At 38.1% G+C, this 22,471-nt stretch overlaps 1 protein-coding gene across 2 annotated transcripts in view; it reads right to left on the reverse strand.

Annotated features, from left to right (window-relative positions):
- CCSER1 (coiled-coil serine rich protein 1) overlaps positions 1–22,471 on the reverse strand; it is a 698,243-nt gene that overhangs the window by 254,700 nt on the left and 421,072 nt on the right. For both annotated transcript variants that reach the window (XM_037046097.1, XM_037046098.1), the window contains one exon: positions 12,119–12,326. In XM_037046097.1, coding sequence (XP_036901992.1) covers positions 12,119–12,326 — 208 coding nt within the window. The remainder of the gene's footprint in view (positions 1–12,118; positions 12,327–22,471) is intronic.

The raw sequence follows: 22,471 nt of genomic DNA on the forward strand, positions 1-22,471 counted from the left end.
TCTGTGCACAGAAAACAAAGGGGAAAATCAGAGCCAAAAGCCTACAGGAATAGTCAGTTAAGTGAATCTAGTGAAGAAAAGCAGGTAAGACCGGAACTCAGAAGTAGATTGTGAATACAGAGATACGCCCTGGTGTACCTTCTAGGAGCATCCTGTTATTTTTGGAAAGGTTGTATGGATCTTTAACAGGGCCGGATTTAATCTCACAAGGAGGAAGCAAACAAACAGATGACTAGTATGCACACAGGGTGTTTGCTTTTTTGGACCTATTTTTAAGAGCCTTTCCAATGCTGCTTCCCAACCAAACACACATAAATACGTACACTCAACAACCCCCAACCCATACTGGAACCTGTGCACATGCACACACATGCACAGGAACACACACATACACCTGGCATCTTAGTGTCTTTTCCATTCTCTAATATAGCAATATTCTCAAATATACATTTTAATTTCTATATTGCGTGACTATTTTTCAACAATAAATTTCTATATATGTTATATGGATAGAGAGGTAGATGTTATCTGTAGGGTTTTTGCTCCCAAAATCAATTCCAGCAGTTTCTTGGCCTATAGTAAGTGCTTTTCTGGGGTCAACTATTTATTAGTAAAAAAAATCGTTTTCTTTTCTGAGGGTTTCTTGAAGGGAAAAAATATATATAGCTTTAGTAGATACCAAGTAATTTGCCAGGAATATGAATAGTCTTAGATATCAATTAAATAAAGAGAAATGTCCAGAAGAAACAATTCAAGAACATTTACAAGCTGCAATTATCTCTCCAATGGTGGTTAAATTTGACCTATCCCCAATCAAGGACATTTCTGAAGTCATTAAATCTTTTTTTCCAATAATGTGTAATAAATGAAGAAGCTCTAACATATTGAAGAATCAGCCACAGGTTTCAAACACAACAGAGGCATATTTGAACAGAACTTTCCATACATACCGAGTTAGACCACAGCTTAGCTATAACCACATGTCCATGGCAGATACTCAGGAGTTAAAGGAAACAAAGCAATGTGCCAACTGTGAGCCATATTTACAAAGCCCTAAATAAGAAATAAATATCATAATATAATTAAGGTAATAGTGGATAATAATTAAATTTTGTTTTAGATTACATTATTAAAATAATGTTTTTAAAAAGTGCCACCTTGAGGGAAAGCTAAATTGTTTGGGGGAAGATGTAGAAATACTAATAGTGTTTGTATGTTGGATGCAAACAGAAGCTAAGAAAATTATTTCAATAACATGGAATTCCTTGCAAGAAAATCATTTTAAAATAGACTTTTATTTCAGAAATAAGGGAGAGGAAGGAGCTAACATTTATTTAGAACTTTCCCTTGCCAAATGCAATTTAAATATAATCTTCATGAGAAAATGTATAAGAATGGTCATCCTCTTATTATATGTGAGGAAACCTAATATTCATAAAGGAAATTGAATAAACATGAATAAAATAATATTCCTAAATTGTTATGTATCTAAGATTTGAATTTAGGTTTTTGCCTAATGGCAAATCCATGATATTTATTTCACTAGTGGTCCTCAGACTTTGTGGTAATAGTAATAACTAATACATATTCCCTATTGCTGTGAGTCTAACACTGTTTCATGCATTTTAAGCATACCTACACACTTAATGTTCTCAAAAAACCTAAGTAACCAATTAGTATTAGTTAGTATCCCTGAGCTTAACTTGGCCAGGGTCATTCAGCTACTAAGTAAAGAGGTGGGATTTAGATTGCATATTCTAGCTTTCAGAACTAACACTCTTAAATGCAGTGTCTTCCCATGATACTTTAATCACCTCTCTCAAGTAATGTTAAGAGGCATAGAACAAAAACCACATCTGGCCTGCTGCTTGTTTTCTACATAAAGTTTTATGGGAGTCCAGCTATGCTCATATGTTTACATCATAAAGCTGTTTTCTTAGTAAAATTTGGTTGAGTTGTTATACATAGATGAATGTGTAGATTTTTCTCAGGAAATAGACAGTCAACCCTCTGTTTCCAGGTTTCACATCCGCAGGTTCAATCAACTGCAGATCAAAAACAGTATTTTTCACCCATGGTTGGGAGGCTGAGAGTGCAGAAAGGCACACTGCGTGCTTTTGCTAGTTTATATAAGGGACTGGAGCATGCACAGATTTTGGTAATCATATTTTATCTCAGAATAAATCCCCATGGACAATAAGGGAAGACAAAAGTTAAGTTTTGGGGGAGTCAAAAGTTATGTGTGAATTTTAGACTGCATGGCGTCAGCACCCCTAACCCCAGCATTTTTCAAGGGTCACTTATAGTCTATTCAGTTTCTCATGTGTTGTAAATACAAATTGAGTAATTTTGTTTTTATTAGTAATGAGTCCTCTGTGTATAGTCTAGTTTCACTTTAAAAAACAATAACAAAACAATCTATTTAAAAGTATATTTGAAGTAGTAAATACCTGTGTTTCTACTAGTAAACTTATGCTAAAATCAAGTTAATAGCTTTGTCAAGTTTTCATTTTCATCCAGGTCCAAATGAAACCGTTAAGGAACAACTGCCCTGAATCCACTGTAATGAGTCACCAGGCCCTGAAGCCCTTGTCCTCATCTGTAAACACGTGTCACTCTTGAGCAGTTGCATTACATTTTCTAAATCCTTACCACCATCCTTTATACACTCAGTAATTAAAACCAGCTGTAGTTTCACTGTAGTTAAATATTGCTTTGATTTTGATTTTCAAACAGAAACAAAACATATTCCCATCAAAATGCATCTCCTAGGAAGGCAACGGCAGGCTTTCCACATACCATTTGCTCAGTGGCTTTCTGCTCTGTCCCTCCCTCCCCTGACAGAAGGGCTAACTCTCTAAGCACCCCCTGGAGACACTGTAGGGTGCCATCTGCTGTATATCTGCTTTGCTGCAGCCTGAAATTCTCAATGCCAACTTTAGCTCACATAATTGCACAACGGTACGTGAATTGTATTAAACAGAAACATTAATGCTGGATTCATGAAGAACATTGAAAGTTAGGCATCCATAGCAAAACCACTTACTGGTTATTTGACTAATCACTGAATATGATTACAACACAAATAACCACAGTATTCAGGTACAATAAGAGTGGCACTTACTGTTAATACTGTGGGTTGCAGGGTTTTTTATTTCTATAAACATTAAAATAATACACATGACTAGCAGCTAACATGAATATACTTAACCAGGAAGGAATTCTCTGACTGACAGGCACATACTTTCTCACAGTGGTCCCACTCCACTTTTATTTCCACATCAGATAAACATCAGAACAAAAACTGACAGCAAAGAAGTAGCCAAATATTTCTCCAACTTTCACAGTCAGAGAGATACAGAGGAAAACAAAATACTCATTGTAGAAAATGTGAGGTACTCACATTTATACTCATGTATAAACATGAGGTACTGTATTAAATATACTATCCCCTGCTGAGAGAGTAATTTAGTGTACGATTTGGAAAGCCTTACTAATATCTAGTACTTCTGAACATGTACTTACCTAGTTATTCCATTTATGGAAAAGACCAGATTGTCATGGAGAGAATGAGCACCTTGCCCAAAGTCACATGTGCCTAGTGAAAGCTAAAATCCAAATTTGAGTGGTTTGTTCTAGTATAGACTACTATATCATGACCACTACGCTAGAATGCCTTTACAATATCAGTAACATAAATCATACTTTTTTAAAAGAACCATAATACTTCACTGTGGAGGGTACTATTTTATTATGTGTATTAATTTATTGCTCTTACATAAAATGAACTTTTGGTTATCATTGTTAATTAACCTACCATCTCTTTACAAAACTAAAACATATTTTATCTGAAAAGATATTTTAAAAATTCTTTCAAGACATGTATTATTCATTTTCACACCCTTAAAATCCATACATCAATGCCTTGTAAACAAATGAATTAATGTGCTGACTGGGTACCAGCTGGAAATGGTTACTATTTCCATTTTAGGCTTTGGTTTATAAATTAACACTGACTAGGTTATGTTAGGTATTGAAATTCATAAAACCTGATTTGGTAACATGATTTGGAATTGACCAGTGTATGGCTGCTTATCTTTTCTTACCATGCTTACCTCCCCACTTAAGTTGGCTTTCTTGAAGCAATGTTTTCTCACAGCTTCTTAACCCTTCACTCTCAGTGATCTTCCTGTCTTATGGGACAGTCTGGTTCTTGATTACCTGGTCCTGGAACACTGGAGTACCTCACCCTGGTTTTAGATATGAGCTGTCTCTCCCATAGCTTTAAATCAAATCTATTTAATCATGAACACTCAACCCTGATATCTCTGGGTTTGCAGACACATGAATTCAAATTTCTACTTGACATGTATGCTTCAAATAAGTGTTTTAAATAAGCATCCCAACCTCAATCTGGCCAAAACAGAACATTTGTTTCCTTCCAGCCTTGCTCCTTTTCTAGTCTTCCCAGGCTCCAAAAATGACAATGACATCTGCCCATTACACAAACAGTACCTCTTGGCAATCATTTTTTTTTCTTTCTGTCACCCAGTTTCCAATTCACTAGCAAGTACTGCTGACATCACTTCCAAAACATGTCACACATTTTTCCGTTCTCTCTCTCTTAACTGCTACCACCATGGTCCCCATGATTTTTCACTTGGAAAAAAATCCTGCTTATATAGTGACTGTAAACAGGAAATTTAATTGACATGCAATAACTCTTTTGCCAGAAATTGTCAGGCCAAATATGCTGCCACAACTGAAAGGTCAGAAAAGCATAAATAGCAACAACACTTCTACTTTTAGTTCCAGCCAGTATAGCTCTTATTAACAATGATTAATACTGAATTGTTCAATAAACATAAGACTGTCCTATTAAAGAAAATTTACTGGTATATTTCCAAGTGTTTAAGAAATTTCAAATGTTGTCCACCTACTGAAACACAGTAATAATCACACAAACAAGATCACTGCAGCAACTCATGCTCATGAGTACCTACCCCACGCTCCCACTGTGGTAACTCGTTACATATACTTTATTGGTTAACTATCCAAATAACCCGATGAGATAGTTAGTAATGTTGCTTATGATGAAATAGAGACTCAAAAACCTTAATGAACTTGTGCCAGCTAGTCAGTGGCAGAAGTGAGAGTTGTTTGTAAATCTCGATGATCCCAAACATCTGTGATTTTCACCATTCTGGTACACTGCCTGCATTGGGACCCTGAGAGTGAGGTGGGGCTGGGGTTAGGGAAGAATTTTTCTCTAACTTCTCCAACCCTCCCAGAGAACTGTTGAACGTTAAGACTGCTCACACAGCAAAGGAGTCATGGAATTATACTAACCTCCCCTTCATATCTATTTTGCAGAATAGTTTCACCCCCTCACAAAGAGCCAGCCCTTGTGTAGGCAGAATATTCTTATCCAGAAACCCACCCATTCTCAGTAAATCTAAGACCAGGGAACACACAATGGGGTCCATTGCTGTGTATGATGACAGTGGTATGTTACTTGTTTTAACTTACATTATTCTAAAAATGGGGGGTGGAGAAATTAAGCACTAACAACAATTTGTAAGAATTCACAACAGCGCTCTAACTTGGTCTGCATAATAAAGCACTGAATCTATTCAGTGCTGCAGAGCACCTAGGTTGTCCTCAAAAGGTAACTGTAGTTGAAGGTTTTATTTAGGGTATGTCTCACAATTCCTACCAACCAACAATTAAAATTATAAAATCGTAAAGTATTGTCTATCAGCTATTTCAAGTTAAAGAAGGACTTATCTTAAAGAGATTTGTGAGTGTGCCATGGGGCTTTTGTCTGATGGAGTGAATTCCTACTAAGGTTCACAGGAAAACTTAAAAGAATCTAAGTGAATTATATCTACAGAAAAACTTTGTAGTTGGCCTTAAAATGAGAGAGGATACAAAATTAAAAGAGGCTTTTGGATGTCAATGTTTACCAGAATAAATGAGGAGAAAACTATTCGGCTGTAAACATGTGCTAAATTTACACAAAAAGAAAGAGTGAGTAGGGGGGTCCAAAGGAGAATACAGAGGGAGGAACTAAAAACCAAGAAGAATTATTCTCAGGCTTTAAATCACAGGTGGCAAACACAAGGCTCCAGGGGCCACATCCGGCCCTCCACCTTGTTTCTACAGGAGGCAGCCGGAGCTCCTTGCCCCTAGTTAAGGAGTAGTTACATTTACACAGTCCCAAATTACATTGGCCCTTTGAAGGCAACCCTGAGGCTGATGTGGCCCCCCAGGTTAAAATGAGTTTGACACCTCTGTAAAAGAACAGAACAAAATAAAAGGAAACATTACAGTAGAAACTATCCCTGAAGATATTTAACATCCTCTTTTATATAGATAACAGAATCATGGTTTTTTTTTTATTTAATTTTGCTTTTCAATTACCTTCTGTATAATTTGGGGATGGCATATTAGCTGAGATAATTTCTTTAAGTATATATTTATAAATATTTCACATAATTTGACATGATACTTAAATTATAATAACATCAAAATTATAAACTTACATATGTATTAATATGTATTTCATTATACATATATAAAATCTCACAATTGTAATCTATGTAAGATTTGGCATTGCTATTATTGAAGAAATATTGAAATTACTGTTTATCTTCCTTCTTTACACAGGGGGACTCTAAATATTTTTTCTTTTTTTAAATTTTATTTTATTTAATTCTTGTTCAAGTAGTTTTCTGTCTTATATTCCCAGCCCTGCCCCCTCAGTGCTCCCCACCTCCCTCCCATTTCCACCCCCCACCTTAGTTATTGTCCATGTGTCCTTTATACCTGTTCATATGAGTCCATCCCCTTTTCCCCTACAGAATCATTTTAAAACATTAACAAGAGAGAAAAAATCACCTTTGCTGTAGTCAATTCTTCTATCAGTAATATTAAAGAATAAAGTGACAGTGTAATTTCTAAGGGACCTAAGTCAATTTTTTTTTAATGTAAGGAGTTGATGTTTAACTTATGATGTCTGGGGTTGCTGGGAATACATATGTGCATTTTAATAACAGCAACTGATTTTCAAAAAAAAGGGGGCAACATTAGAGTGTGGTATTTCATTCAGATTATTCACACTTGATCCATTTTAAAATTAAAATCCTAGATGTCAACTGAACACCATTAGGAAAAATTTTGAGCATATTCTAGCATGACACTGGGTTCTTCTGCAGTTAAAAAATAATATGTATATTAAAATCAGACTACTATGCATCATAAAAATAAGTTCATAAAATAGGAATAAACATTACTGTTCTATATTAAAATGATATTTTAAACTAAAGTTAATTGTTGGTATTCAACTCAAACATAGCAATGAAGTGAAAATACCATTTTACCATTATACCACTGTACCACTGAAAATTCCTGGTTTAAATAATATTTCAGTAAACCATTTTATTTAAAGGCATCCAGTATGAACCTCTTATAACTAGAACACTTGTCTATATTAACCATAATACTGCTTTTCTTGTTGACCATAAAAATTTAAGACTCCCTGCTCTCGGGATAGGCTTAACAAACAACTGTGATTATTGCTCATTGTACACATGTCAGCTTTAAAAATCAATTCTCTTCAGTTTCTTCAAATACCTTTTCATGAAGAAAGCAGGTACGTAAAAAACACATAAGTATAAAAACAACCTCAATACATTCTGAATATTGACTTGATAGTGAATTGAGTGCCCTAAAAAAGCCTCCTGGCTCTTCCTGGGAGTTCCTCTACTTCCCTTTATTTGTATTTTTTTTTAAATTAAAATCTAGACTAAAGAAAGATGTAGAAAGTTGAATAGTTTAATGTTACCAACTTTACAATTAATACCTTATTTTACTGTATTTTTGCCATTACCATTTAGTCCCCTTATACCCCCTCCTGCCACAATCACCACACTGCTGTCCAGGCCCCTGAGTCCTTCTTCCTTTTCTATGCAATCCCTCCCCCCCTCCCTCCCCCCTTAGCTGTCATCCTGCTCTTTATGTATGAGTCCGTCTCTCTGTTCCTCATTAGTTCAGTTTGTTCATTAGATTGCAGTATGTGTGAAATCACATTTGTCTTTCTCTGACTGGCTTATTTCACTGAGCATTATGTTCTCCAGGTCCACCCATTCTGTCACAAAGAATAAAACTTTTTTTTTACAGCTGAGTAGTATCCCACTGTGTAAATGTCCCATAGTTGTTTTAGCCACTCATCTACTGATGGACGCTTGGGCTGCTTTCCTACCTTGGAGACTGTAAATAATGCTGCAATGAACATAGGGGTGCTTATGTTCTTCCAAATTAGTGTTTTGGATTTCTTCATATATATTCCCAGAAGTGGGATTGCTGGGTCAAAAGCCAGATCCATTTTTACTTTTTGAGCTATCTCCATACTGCTTTCCACAGTGGCCGCACCAGTCTGCACTCCCACCAACAGTACATATCAGTTCCACTTTCTTTACATCCTTGCTGGCAGTTGTTTGTTGGTTTGTTGATGATCTTTTAATATAGCAGCTATTGTTAAGTTTGCCCTGTTCAGAGAGAGTCAGACTGCATGTTAAGCCAAAGGCCAGGGAGATTCCACCAGTGCAAGAAGAGGCTTATGGTGTCAGGGTAGAAACAGTGTAGTCATCAGACAGTGGTGTGTTGGTAAATATTTAACAAAAGGCTCACCAAAAATTAAATGCCCTAATTTATAGAGTTTGCCAATTTCTGTGGCATAATACTCCCATGCGGCTGATTTTAAGGCACCAAAATGGCCCAAGTGAATCTACAGTTGGGCAATATGCACAGTAGCTATTATATAGAATTTCCATATACACACCCAATAGATACAAATAAGCTCATATATATATGTAGTTAATAGTTAAATATAATAAAATAAATAGAAAATGAGGTTTGAGTTCTGATTACACTTTTAAAAATATAATTTGTTTCATTAAGAGTGTATGTAATTTTCTATGCCTGTGCTTAACTGCCAGCTCTTACCATTCCTGAAATTCAGGGACCAAGTATAAGCACACCACTGCTGCCCATCTCTGCATATATTCCAGACAAAAAAGACCACCCAATCATTGTAACTGGTATTATTACAGGGTGCAGCCAAGAAAAGGGCCCCAAAAAGGGATTTGGAATGGGGTCCAGAACTCAAGGTGTCCAGGAATTATTAGAAAGATATATAAGATGTCCTCACCCCTTCCCCACCACAGGTGTGAGTTGGGGAAAGGGACAAATGGAACAGGGCCATTGAGAGCTGTTTTGTACAGCAACAGCTTTGCAGCTAACCCCTGGCATGGTCACTTAATATATCTATAACCTTTAGCTGGTTTCATAGATATGTTAAATAGCTGTGGCCATGCTTTGAGCCTGGGGGTGGAAGTGACTTCCCCCCAAGATGTAACTGAGGGCAGGTCCCCCAAGTTATAGAACCTGCGTGAGAGCTTGGAGGTTACTGGCTCCATGACATGGGGCCACACTTGCCCAGACCCCCTATGGCAGCCCAGTAAAGCAGGAAGGATACAGGAGTGCTGGCAAGTATAGCCAATTGTGGGAGGAGTCGGAAATGGGGCTGCAGAGGAAGACTGGCTCAGGGATTTAAACCCAGACCTGGCAGCCATTGAAGGAGAGATCCACATGGTTTTGTCAGAGTGGAAACCGCCACAGGTTGGGTGGAGAGAATCACCACGTGGCTTTAGCAGAGAACCGCCACTCGGCTTTGGCAGAGTGGCGATCCCCCACTCCACACAGCTTTGGTGGAGAGAAGAGGACCATGTGGTTTTGGCCAGAGTGGGGACCCCTGCAGCTTTGCTAAAAGAAGACCATGCGGCTTTGGGGTGCTCCCTTTGGCCCCATGGCCTGGGAAGCAGGAGAGACTTTGCCTGGAAGAAGGGTAAAAGAACTCTTGCCAGTAGGCAATGAGAAGGTGTCACATGGCTTTGGATTAATTAGAGATCCTGCCTGAACGGTGACACAACTGATGGTGCCAGCAGCCTGAATCATGGACACCTGCTTCTTTCCCTGAGATACAGTACCCCAGATTAGGGCGGGGGGAAAAGGAAGCACTGTGGGTGTCTGTGGGTATCCAAAAGGACTTGATATTTTAATAAATACATTAGGTCACTACTTTAAGTTTGTATAGCTTTAAATAAACCTTTCCTTCCCTTTTCACAAATCTCTGGCATTGAGAGACGTCTTTCCTAAGGCAGTGGACAAATGAACCTAGTGGGGTTTCCTTTCGGTAATAGTATATCATACCCCCCTTGGCCCCGTGTGTGTGTCTGTTCTGTAACAATTTTTGGCAATGATTGCCCCCCTGCCCTGTCTGTTCCATAACAGTATGAGATGGAGAGATCTTTGACAGCTTTTGCTTTAAAGGGCTAATGACAGGTGACTGAGTGTCCTCAACAGTCTGTTGAAATCACTTCTCTCTTCCTGATTCCATTGTGGCCTCTAGTGGTAGGAGCTAGGACTCTTACTATCAAAGTGTTAGAAAAGCAATGATCAGTGATTATCATTGTAAGGTTAACCGTAATATTATTGAATGCTCTTTTCACACTACTGTTAAGTATCCCCTATCCAAAAAAGAAATCAAATGAACGACCATGGTATATACCAAAAATTCACCAAACTGAAAGTCAGAAATCTGAGATGGTTGTCTTGAATTCTAATGCATATACTTTTTATAAAAGTCCCTGACAGAAACTCACTGGGATGGCTATAAAAACGCAACCGTAACACACTCGAATGTAAAGAACAGCCGGCTCCTGGACGTAGAGGTGGAGGGTCTGTTACGCACTCTCCAACCCCACTCGTCGTACGCACACAGGCTGTGGGGAGACTGTGTTTGATGGGGAGACTGAAAGGTTTTCTCAGGCTCCACCCAGGAAGAAATGCCCATCAGCCACAAAGTTAGGCAGTATAGAGCTTTATTGGGGTAGGTGCGCCCGGGCGAAGTTCCCTGGTCCGCCGAGTGGGTTCGTTTCTAGTGGAACTAAATGACTAAACTTTTATTGTATTGTATAAATAAGGCTCCATATCTTTGAAGTGAAGTTCGTTTAATATGTCTCTATTTAGCTTTACAATAGCATATAAACATAGCAGCCAATGCCTATTTCTTTTTACCTGGTTCTTCCCAGTCTTGGTATCAATTATTCTTTCTCAATTCCTTCATAGAATATTAAAATTTCAGAGCTGAAGAGTACCTCCAAAGCAGAACTCCAAATCCTTCATTTAATATATGAGACAAGCTAAACTCCAAAAGGACACCTGATCCCTGTCCATTGTCATGCAGTTAATTAGTCACGTTAGGGAGGACAGATAGCAGGGCAAGGCAGAGAGGAGCAAGACCTGTCTCGCCCACTGAGGCGGCAGTCCCGAGCCTGGTCTGGTGGTACTGCCAGATGGTCCACCATCCCAGGAAACACCTACTGACATGGGAGGAGGGCAGTCCTTGAGATTCTATGTTATCATCTCCACTATATGGGAAAGAAAGCCTTTGAAACTGTGCTTCGATTCCAAGGCCTGAAAGGCCAGAAGGGGACCATAGTGCCCAAAGGAAGAAGCCCATTGACACCTCTGGTGTCAGAGGTGTCAATGCAACCCCTTGCCCCCACGGAAAGCTGGAATCGCCTTTACCTGTCAATCAGTATGTAACCCCCTAACTCCTTGTCCCACCAACTATTTAAGTCCTCAGAACAAAGGACCCTGGGACTTGGTGCTCTTGGCTCTCTGGCCACATGGCCTCAGGCCACCTGGCCTCTGGCTAGGTACACACTTGTTACCCTGGCTATCACCACCCCTGTACTTGACACCCTGGCCTTTGGCCACCCTTATTCTGCTTTGCCCTGAACCTATTCCTTTCACTGCCCCCACCCCCAGGCACCTTAACTAGGTCCCTTCTCTCTCAGGAGAATGGATCACCAGTAAACCCTGTTTACACACTAACAGACTCGCTGATGTCTAATTCTTTACTGCTTTGATGAAAAGAACTGAGTTTTTGGAAGTTTATCCTGTAACAGTAACAGAACCCAGGACTACACAGGCCTACAGACTTCACTGTCAACTAGCACTGTAAGACATTAATCTCAGAAAAAACCATTACCTCTTGCAGAACTCTCTTCATCTTTAATAGTAATGTCTTGACAGCTGTGCAGTCCTGTAGCATCAGCCTGAAAGGCAGAGAATCTAAGCCTCCATTCTCTTCCACGCCTTGCAGGGGCCAGTCTGCAGATGGACTGCTGGGCATGCGGCTAATGTGGGAGCACCTGGCTTCCTGATCGGTGTCTTTCATTAATTTCAGTGAGAGGTTCCTGATAAGGAAAATCATAAATAAAAATTACAATGTAGCATATCCATGGCGGTATTTTCCCTGTTGTCTATCAATGTCAGTAGTGAGCTAAAAAACATTTTGCCTTGTCACTCTCAGGTTTCCAATTAATCTTTGTAACATAAGCCTTTGTAATATTCTATAACTATAACTCTTGTTTGTACACAGAAATTTTTCTGTAAGGTGAGTTGTTATATATCACAGGGCTGCCTCCCAGTGTTCAAAATTCCCCACCACTCCAAAAAGTAAACTGAGCTAACATTTTATAGCTCCTTTTAGTTAGATTGCTTTTTCTTTGGAAACTGTTTGTTTACTCGTGAATTTAAACATCAGTGAAGACTGCCAAAGCTCTCAGAAGCTTGACTTTAACTATACAAATGTTAAGTTCAAGGCTAGTTCAGGAATTTACTGAGATTCTGAGAATTATAATTTAAGATTTACAAATCTAAATATCTCTCCCATTTTCACATATTTAACAATGGGCTATACACGGCAATGCATCAGCCACTTGTTTTTCATTTGAGAATTCTGGATCTACTCTTAATTCCGAGAGGACAAAACGATGGCCTGTTTCCACAGTGGTGGAAAATGTTCACGCTGTGCCGCTGTGTCCAGCACTGCGACAGTCACTGAAGTCTCAGAGATTAATGGGATCAGGTCACTGACCTCAAGCGTCTCACCAGAATTATTAACTTCTTAGTAGTTGGTACCAAAAAAATAACAACTAATATTCTTTCACATGGATTTTTATCTTGAAACATTTTATTTCTCCATGAAAAATAGCTGGCTACAAGATCACAGGAATCCAAACCATTCTTAATTTGGCTGAGGCAGTGAAACGGGCTGTTAAACAGGGCTGCTATCTAGTGGCACTGGCCAGCACAGCCGTCCTGTTTTGTGTGAATGGTTGCTTTGTTTCTGATTGGATAACGCCAATGGTTTACAATTGTTAAATATTCAGAATACCGATGGACTTTTACTGGGCCCAAATTACCAGAGAGTCTCTGGATAAATTTACCTAAAAAAAAGTCCATCCCTGTAGTTGACAAGAAAAGGAGAAAAATCACTAATGTGGAGCCATGGGATTTCCCTAGCAGAGACAGCCAGGGACAAACCCAGAGGGTGGAGCTAGGCTCAGGTCCTTTTTTGTCCCTGTGGTAGCAGGATTCACTGCGCAATACAACTAGGTGTTTGCTTTCTCTGTCTGCCAACTTGGAATTGTTACAGTTTCAGGAAATTGAACAAATGTTCTTTACATCAAAACAATCCCTTAACTTGGCAAAAAACCAAAAAGTAAGATGCTGAGGACTGAAACAGTGGTTCATTAATCATCATAACTACTGCAAATAAAAACAAAGACAATGCAGTCACCACTGAGCTCATTTCCACACTGTCCACCCTCTGTTTCCGATGCCCTGAATCTTCCTTAGGATCGTTCCGTGGTATTTACACCTGCCTCCTTGCTTATGATGCTGGCCAAGTTTTTAAAATTCTGTAACATTTAGATAAAGTCATATTGAGACTTAGGGGTCTTTTTCCATCCATAAGTACCCAAACAACAAAAGTTTTCATAAGATTAAAATCAAACTCAAAGACGTTACATTAAATATATTCTTGAAAAGTTTCCATTTGAAAAGCTTAAGAGTTTGAAGCATTTCTTAAAGCACATAACTTACATTCCTATGGTGAATTGGCCTTGTATTTTTCTCACTATCCTTTGTGTGAAAGGAATTTTCAACCAGCTAGTTCAAAGGTTCTGCAGCAATTCTATTTTCAGTATAACAGACAAGTTTAATGGGTATATATATATATATTATATATATATTATATATATATCACACATGATATATATAATACACATGATATATATATATATATATATATATATCACACATGATATATATATATTTAAAGGAGTTTTCCTTAACAGAAAGAAAAATAAGAGACTTTCATATTTCATTATTTTGGTATAACTAGCACTATGATTTTTAATACCGATAATTTTTTTCCCATCCACATGTGCCATTCTACTGATTTGAAAACCTCCCAATACAATGGCCGAAATACAAGAGCATGAGAGTTGCAAAGGACTGATGCTCCTGGCTGTCGTAGGAGCTACTCCGTACTTAGTGCACTGACACCTTTCATTACAGGAAATATCTGTGGCCATAATGGATCTCAAAAGCTTACACTTTATAATGTGGCTATGACTTCTGAACTGGATTTCCAAAGAGTGGAGGTAAAAGTAATCTCTATTTGCCCAGCATAATAAATATGCATGCACATACATTTGCCTCTAAAAGCTTCATTAAGCAGATTTTCGAAAGGGCCAGGTTCTTTTAGATATATTCAATTTTAGCTTAAATAATTCTAAGTCACAAAGGTATAAATCTGTATGAATAAACTGGTATTCCATAACATAATGAAAAGGGTCTGTTAAAGGAACTACAAAAAGCCTATTGTAGATAAATAAGCTATCTGTTTTTCTCAGACTTTCTATAAAAATATGTTGTTTATCTAAAAGTATCATTTTAGGAAAGAACCTTGTACCTCAAATTGTTTTATGATTGAATATTTACCTGTATTTTTAGAAAGGGTGGAAGCAGCATCTACCCCTGCCCAGTAGCATAGCAGTTGTAAGAACTTGTTAACATGTTACATTTACATATGAATATACATGTTAGAGCATATTACACTACCTGAACTAATGGATAGAGGAAAGGGAGGATATGGGGGAAAGCAAAATAAAATCCAAATATCTTAACCTAGCCAACAAGGTCCTTCCTCATCTAGCACCCGTCTGCCTCATCATATCTCATTTTATAACAACTGCCTCCTTGTTTTTTGAGTTCCAATTTCATTAGGCTTCTTTCAGGTCCTGAAATGTTCAGAGCTCCATCTTTTCTCAGGCACTCTGCATATGTAGTTCCATCTGCGTGAAAGTGTTGCTCATTCACCTTCAGATCTCCCTTTAAAATAATCCCTTCTTCAGGGACTCCTCCTCTGCATGTCTATCCTTCAAACACACACGGGTTCCTCTTTTCTATGCTAACCCTTTCTTGGTAGCATTTATCACAGATGCAGTTAAAAAATTAATTTGAGCAGACCTCTGGGAATACATTGGACTGAGTTCAGTCCACTGACCTACTCTTCATCTCCTGTTCCAAACACAGAGAAATGCTGGACAGCTTATAACCTCATTTATTTTTAAACATATTACAGTGCATGATAGTAAGACAGAAACATTGCCAAGTGGCAAAAGCACAAAATCAAAACAGCAATAATTATGAGTTGGCACAGTGGTGGTCTCAGGGTGTGAAACTGGGTGATGGTCTATAAAAACAGAAGCTGCAGTTTTTATGCCTGTGCAGACAGAGAATATCTGCCAGAGACCAAGAAGTTGCCTAGTGCTGGGAGACAAGAGCATTCCAAACTTTAACAAAGCTTCAAAAATCAATCTGATCAATTTGTAAGTTAACTGCCTGCTAAAACACTCTTTATTTTTCCTCTAAAGGAGGACACTATAAAATTCAGACTCTCAAAAAATGATACCCATGATGTCTGACAAAAATTCAAGTGAACAGACATGTACAGAAACAAAAAGCAGTTCATAGACACTGTGAGATGACCCATATATTAAAATTAGCAGGTGGGGGTTCAAAACAATTATTATCAACATGTTCAAAGTCTTAAAAGAAAAAGGGGACATAAATAAATAGGTAGTTAATCTTATCAGACAAATAAAAAACTGTAGAAACAACTGATATAATTTCTGAGAATATATGTATGTATGTATGTGTGTGTGTGTGTGTGTGTGTGTATAAATACTTTCTGAAAAAATATATATGGCAGACATTGTTGCTGCCGGCCCACTATTCATTCACATCTCCTTCCTGCTTCTTTAAATCAGAAACAAGCCCTGGCTGGTGTGGCTCAGTGGACTGAGTGTCAGTCTGTGAACCAAAGGGTTGTCAGTTCAATTCCCAGTCTAGGACACATGCCAGGGTTGTGGGCCAGGTCCCTAGCAGGGGGCATGCAAGAGGCAACCACATGTTAATGTTTCTCTCCCTCTCTTTCTCCCCACCTTCCCCCTCTAAAAATAAATAAATAACATCTTTAAAAAATTAAAAAGTAAAAAAATAAGAAACTCCCTAATTTGATTAACTGCTGGCTCTCCTATGACTTCAAGAATTAACAGGAAATTGGGCGAAGGGGTCTTCGAGGAAATATCTGGTAAACAGAGACATAGGAAAGAGACAGCTGTCTTTCCTTTAGATGTTGCTCTAATGTGGTGTGCGGCTTGGAATTATTGATGTACTCTGCAAATAGGAAGAGACTCAGCTGTGGGAAAACGGAGGAGAAAAATATCCGGTACACCTGCCTCCTTAATGAGGCCATTTCTCTGCATTAACCAACACTGAAGACTTACTACCTCCAGATTTCTTGTCAGAGAAGATAACATATTTTTTGACTCAAGCTGAAAGCAATCTAATTAGTATAACTAGTAAAGAGTATATTCTAATAAGGACATTAAACCTAGAAACAAAAGTAAGATAATAATGAACTGTGTTAAGTGTTTGTTTAATGGCTATATTTGAGACATGTCCCGAAGAAACAGGAACAGTACTTTTCTTTCTTGTTCATTAATGTATCCACTTAAGCTTGCACAGTTATGTAATACGCATAGCAACAGAATAATCAGATTTAATACTAGAAAAAACATTGTAGTCAATCTAGTTTAACATTCTTAACAGAAGAGGAAGACCAAACCTAAATTGATTTTCTAACTGTCACATGGCCACCAGATGTAGAATTTTTATCTCCTGACTTATGGCCCAGCTTTTTTTTCTCTGTATTGATTCATCTTGTTAGGTAGCCACCGGGAATGAGTGGCCAGAGGGAAAATACAGGCAGGGCACCCACCATTACAATCTAACAAAGAACTTCATACAGGAGGCTGGAAGCAAAAGTGTTACAGAATGGACCGGTGGAAGGGAACAAATACTATTACCAAATGCACCCCTGCTTTCTCCCAGAGTCCCCGTTTTAGGTTCACCTTGCCTGCCACCAGGGAATGACTCCTCTCAATGTCCGAGATTCGTAAAAAGGAAAGGAATTATTTATTCAAAGGTTGTACAGACTTAGAGTAATGACTTAATGTCTTCCTTAAACTCCCCAAATCCCTTAGGATACCCACAAATGCACACAGTCCCTTCTTCCTCTTCTGCCTGGTCTAGGATACCATATCTCAGGAAAAGAAATAGAAGTCCATGGCTCTGGTAGCCCCCAGTCCTTCCCAGTAACCTGTGCTCAGCCTCCTGCGGTTCCCGGCACCATCAGCTACGTTGCTGCCACAATCTCCATTTCTTAACCCAAACCCACACGACACCTTCTCATAGCCCAATAGCAAGAGTCCTTTCACCCCTTTCCTTCCCACAGCATCTCTCCTGCATTCTTCCAAACTGCTAAGAGAGAACTCTGCATAGCTGCTATATCTTGCTTTCCAGCTTCCTAAGCTATGTGGATGGCAAAGGGAGAGCTAGAGCTGCATGGCTCTCCCTCTCTCACCAAAGCTGTGTGGGTCTCCCCTTACTCCAAAGTCGTGTCATCCCCTCTTACTCCAAGCTCTCACGAAGGCACTGAAACCAGGGGGAGCTGCCTCCCAGTTGCATCCTGTGTGGAAGTCACTCCCTTCTCCCTGACTCAAAGAACGGTCACAGCTATCTAGCATATCTATGAAACCAGTTAAAGGTTATAGATATGTTAAATGACCATTCTAGAGGTTATCTGCAAAGCTGTTGCTATGCAAAACAGCTCTCAATGGCCCTGCTCCATGTATCCCACCCCGCCCCTCCCAGCTCAGACTTGTGGGGGTGAGGACATCCTATATATTTTTTAATATTTCCTGGACACCCTGACTTCTGGACTTTATTACAAATACATATTTGGGGTTGCCCAGGCTGTGCCCTGTTACAAGTCCCCCCTTTCAGGTATGCAACCCCTTTATATTCATATAAAGGACAATGGGTGAAGGTCTCATCTTCTTGTAACTACTTCTGGCTGGACATGGATGTCATTCTACCTACCCTTGGGTCAGGGGTTCCCTGAAAGAGTAGGGGGCAGCATAGAGGGCATCCTTCCCATCAGGGAAGGACCTTACAGAGTCCAGGTCAGTTGGCTGTCACCAAGAAGTGCACCCTGTTATAAAAGGAAGATGTGTCTCACCAGTTAACTTGGCAGTCCTGAGCTCAGTTTGGTAAGACTGCCAGAACATTGCTGGGTGCCCCGAGCATTGCAAGCACAATAGTGCAGGAGGAGGGGAAATTCAAGACTGTACTGAGAAAGGGGCCTCTGTATAACAACCTTACTGAGATTGCTGGGTGCTCTGAACATCACAAGTGTGACTTGCATGGGAAGAAGGGGGGTCTTATGCTGGAAAAGGAGGCCTCTGTAACAATTTCACTAAGACAAAGAGCCTTTACCAACTGAGAAAGAAAGCCTTTGTAGCTGTACATTATCCCCACAGGGAGAAGAGGGGAACCTGGAAGCCGGCTGAGGTATATAACCCCTGACCCCCACTAGTCAGCATACTTAGATTAACTGGGTGCCCACTTGTAGCCTCAGCTCAAGTGTATAGAACAAACTTATTAACAAACTTACCAATAAATTTATGGGTGCCTGCTTGCAGCTTTGTAATTATGTGTTTCATAAACAAACTTGCTATCTCATATCCACTATCCGTGTTTGTCTCTTGCTTGAATTCATGTCTTGCAAGAGAGACAAGAACTGAGGCGGGGCGGGAAGCCTCTTGGCTTGGGTTTCACTGTCCTCTCAGTAACAATCTTCCAACAGGGTTAAATCTTAAATTATGCTCATATGTATTTATTCTATATTCCCTAGCTGGATTAATGAAATCTTAATTACAAAATTAGGGAATAAGATTAAATAGTGAGAACTCCAACTCCCTAGAAAAGTTATAATTTCCTTCTCTGATAGGTTAGAAAAAAAAATATATATATATATTACATGAATGCACAGCTGCTCTCACAGATCTTAAAAGTAATCGTTTAATCTTAAAAGAATAAAGATGACATAATGTCTACATTCAATAACTTTTCTTAATATAATTAACATTATACACATTTCTCCTTTCCAATCTCTACTTTTGTTTTCACATCTGATTTAAGATCCAGTTTAAAGATCACTTCCCTAAGAAAAAGAGTTAGAATTAATCAATGTGGAGGTGAAAGTCCAGTGAAGTTCATCAAAGAATGACTCAAATCACTGTTTAAAAAGTCACACGTGCATGCACATACATAAACACCAAGCCTGTGTTTGCACATGTACAGAGAAGTGTACAACATGTTTTAATTATGCTATGACTGAATAATTAGTATGACTGATTATCTTTCCTAGAGCACCAAAACTGACAGAAAGTTGAGGGTACAGAATCATCGAAAATATTTTATATAGATGGAAACAAAATTCTTATTTATGTCTCCTGATATATTAGTAGTGATTCTTAATTTAGAAAATCTCACAGACTGGCTGGATTTCCTGTGTCTAATAGATATCAATCAAACTTTTTTAATCTTAAAATCCTTCCCTCCAGTCTTCCAGGCAATTCATCACATAAACATCAATCCCCTAATGTGTAGGCAGACTGTCATATTCAACACGACCTCAAGCTGGAATATAACTTGTATCTTATGAATATTTTTATTTTTTTAAGTAAACTTGTTTCCAATAGTAAGGAGAAAACGGGGGAAAGAAGGGAAAGGATCAAATCAAGGAACATGTATAAATCACCCACAGACAGAGACAACTGGAGTGGGGAGAACTAAATGTGGGAGGTATGGATGGGTAGGGTGGGGGAGGGTATAGGGGGGAAATGGGGACAACTATAATTGAATAGTAATTGAACAACAATAAAAAAGAGTTTCTTATTTGTGGTTTAATAAAATATAGAAGATGAGAATCATTGTTTTCAGAGATGAAAATTATATTTTTGAAAATAATTTTACTTCCAATGTTATTTGTTGCCTTCCCTCTTCCCTTTCATATCAGGATAAAAATTCACAAATATATGAATGTCTTGTTTTAGATCCACATGATGTAGAAAAGCTGATAGAATATTTAGGACCAAACTACCAGCATAAACACATCCTATTTCATTATTACATAAAATATGTAGAACCTGTTATTATTTTTAAAAATTGTATGTAAAATTCTCTTTTTATGACCACTTAAGGAGCACACATAGTGGTTTTTAGATTAATTTACAAAAAATTATAAAAAAACATCTCACCATATGTTTCCTTCCAATAATTTGCATTATATCAGGACCTAAAAAAAAAAAGCTGTAGAATGTCTTCAATTTGCTTCTAAGTAGCCTTTTTAAAATGCAATGTTTTCCAAATATAAGTCACTAGGGTGAATTACAATATAAATTCTGATATAATGCACACCATTGATGATATCCTAAATATTATATAACCTGCAGAAAACTGCACAGTTTTAAATGATAGCTGTATGCCCCACACCTTTTTAAAATATTCAGCATCTGGCAACCTGAGTGTGGTAACTGTTACCTACGAGTGTGTAATTCAGGAAGCAGTGTTTCCAAACAGAAAATCAATTCTTGGTCTGTAACTTGGCATAAAGGCAATACCTAAAATTATTGGCATAATACATAGTGACAAGGAAATTGTAAAAATTACAATACTTTTCAAAAATAAAGAGTTGGAGTTTATGACTCTGAATGAATCTTTAAAGCCAGGGAACTTTATCAATTTTGGAAGGATTAACAAAACCTAAGTCACCCTTATCAACCAAATTCCCCAGATTCCATTCTTAAGGTGATGGTCTATATTCAATTTTAACTAGAAAAAGTAACATTTTTACCTATCACACAAAATCAAAGATTTCCAAATATCTTGATACTACACATACATACAAAAATCGTCTGACTTTTAAGTGTATGAATTTCCGGACTCTAACTCCAGCGCACTGTATCAAATCTTGCCTTGTTAGCCTTACCAAGACAAACAAATCACACAGTACAACAGCACCGTAGATGAGACATATTATGCTCACAGGTCACAGTTTTTCCCAGTGTATATGTGAGTTTTGAAACACTATGGCTAATATATATGTATCCTGTTAGTTTGGATCAATGCACTCACTCTCCCAGGAAGTCCTTGCCAATCCTTCCTACTACCTCAGTCTACACTAAGTATTCTCTCTAGGCCAGTAACACCAAAGTAGGTAGAGACCCTGCCCTCTTTTGGTGATCTTTGTATTTCCAAGTGCCCAGCACCCAACAGTCTCTCAATAAGTATTTGTTAATTAAAAAGTATTTATTGAAAGAATGAATTAATATATGACAATTTCACATATGCTAAACTTTCACATGAAAATTTTTTCCTTAAAATTCTAAATAATATGTTTGCATATCGCAATTTTCCATGGAGAACTTTTTAGACTTATCTTTGGATTTCTACCAAGCCATAACTATTCAAGGTAGTGAAAATATGATGGGTCAGTGAGTTAGGAGTAGAAGAAATTAATACCAGTTACAATGGAAGTAATGATAATGGCAGAAATAATAACAACAATAAAGGAAACTATGACTGAGATTGACTATACACATATAATAGTTGAATAAGGGCAAAGTGTAGAGGGAATTTTCATGGCTTCTAGGTTTAAATGTAACTCCTCTTGAGATATGAGATTCTTGTTCTTGGGGAGGCCTATTTTAGAAAATAAAGTTGTAGCGGAGACATAATTGTTTGAGTGAGGAAAACGTCATAGTCATTACTATAGAAAACAATGGATAGCCTCCCATTTATTTTGAAGCTATTTCTCACAAAACAAAAAGTACAAAGTCAGGTTCTAGCCCATGAGCTCCCCAACAGCCTAGTTCTAGAAAGTAAGAGGCTGCTGGAATCAGGAGTACTGGATGAGTTACAGCTTGGTGCCTAACATAAGATTAAGAAAAATTAGAAAGCACTTGAAGATTAATGAATTGGCAATCCTATTATTTTCTTGAATTACCAGTCAGCTATATACTAAACTATATCACTTTTTAAGATATTTAATAGCCCACTGTGATATTAGTAACATACT

The sequence above is a fragment of the Sturnira hondurensis genome, unplaced genomic scaffold (genome assembly GCF_014824575.4).
Source record: "Sturnira hondurensis isolate 20B ecotype Veracruz unplaced genomic scaffold, ASM1482457v3 Scaffold0004998, whole genome shotgun sequence".
Classification (NCBI taxonomy): domain Eukaryota; kingdom Metazoa; phylum Chordata; class Mammalia; order Chiroptera; family Phyllostomidae; genus Sturnira; species Sturnira hondurensis.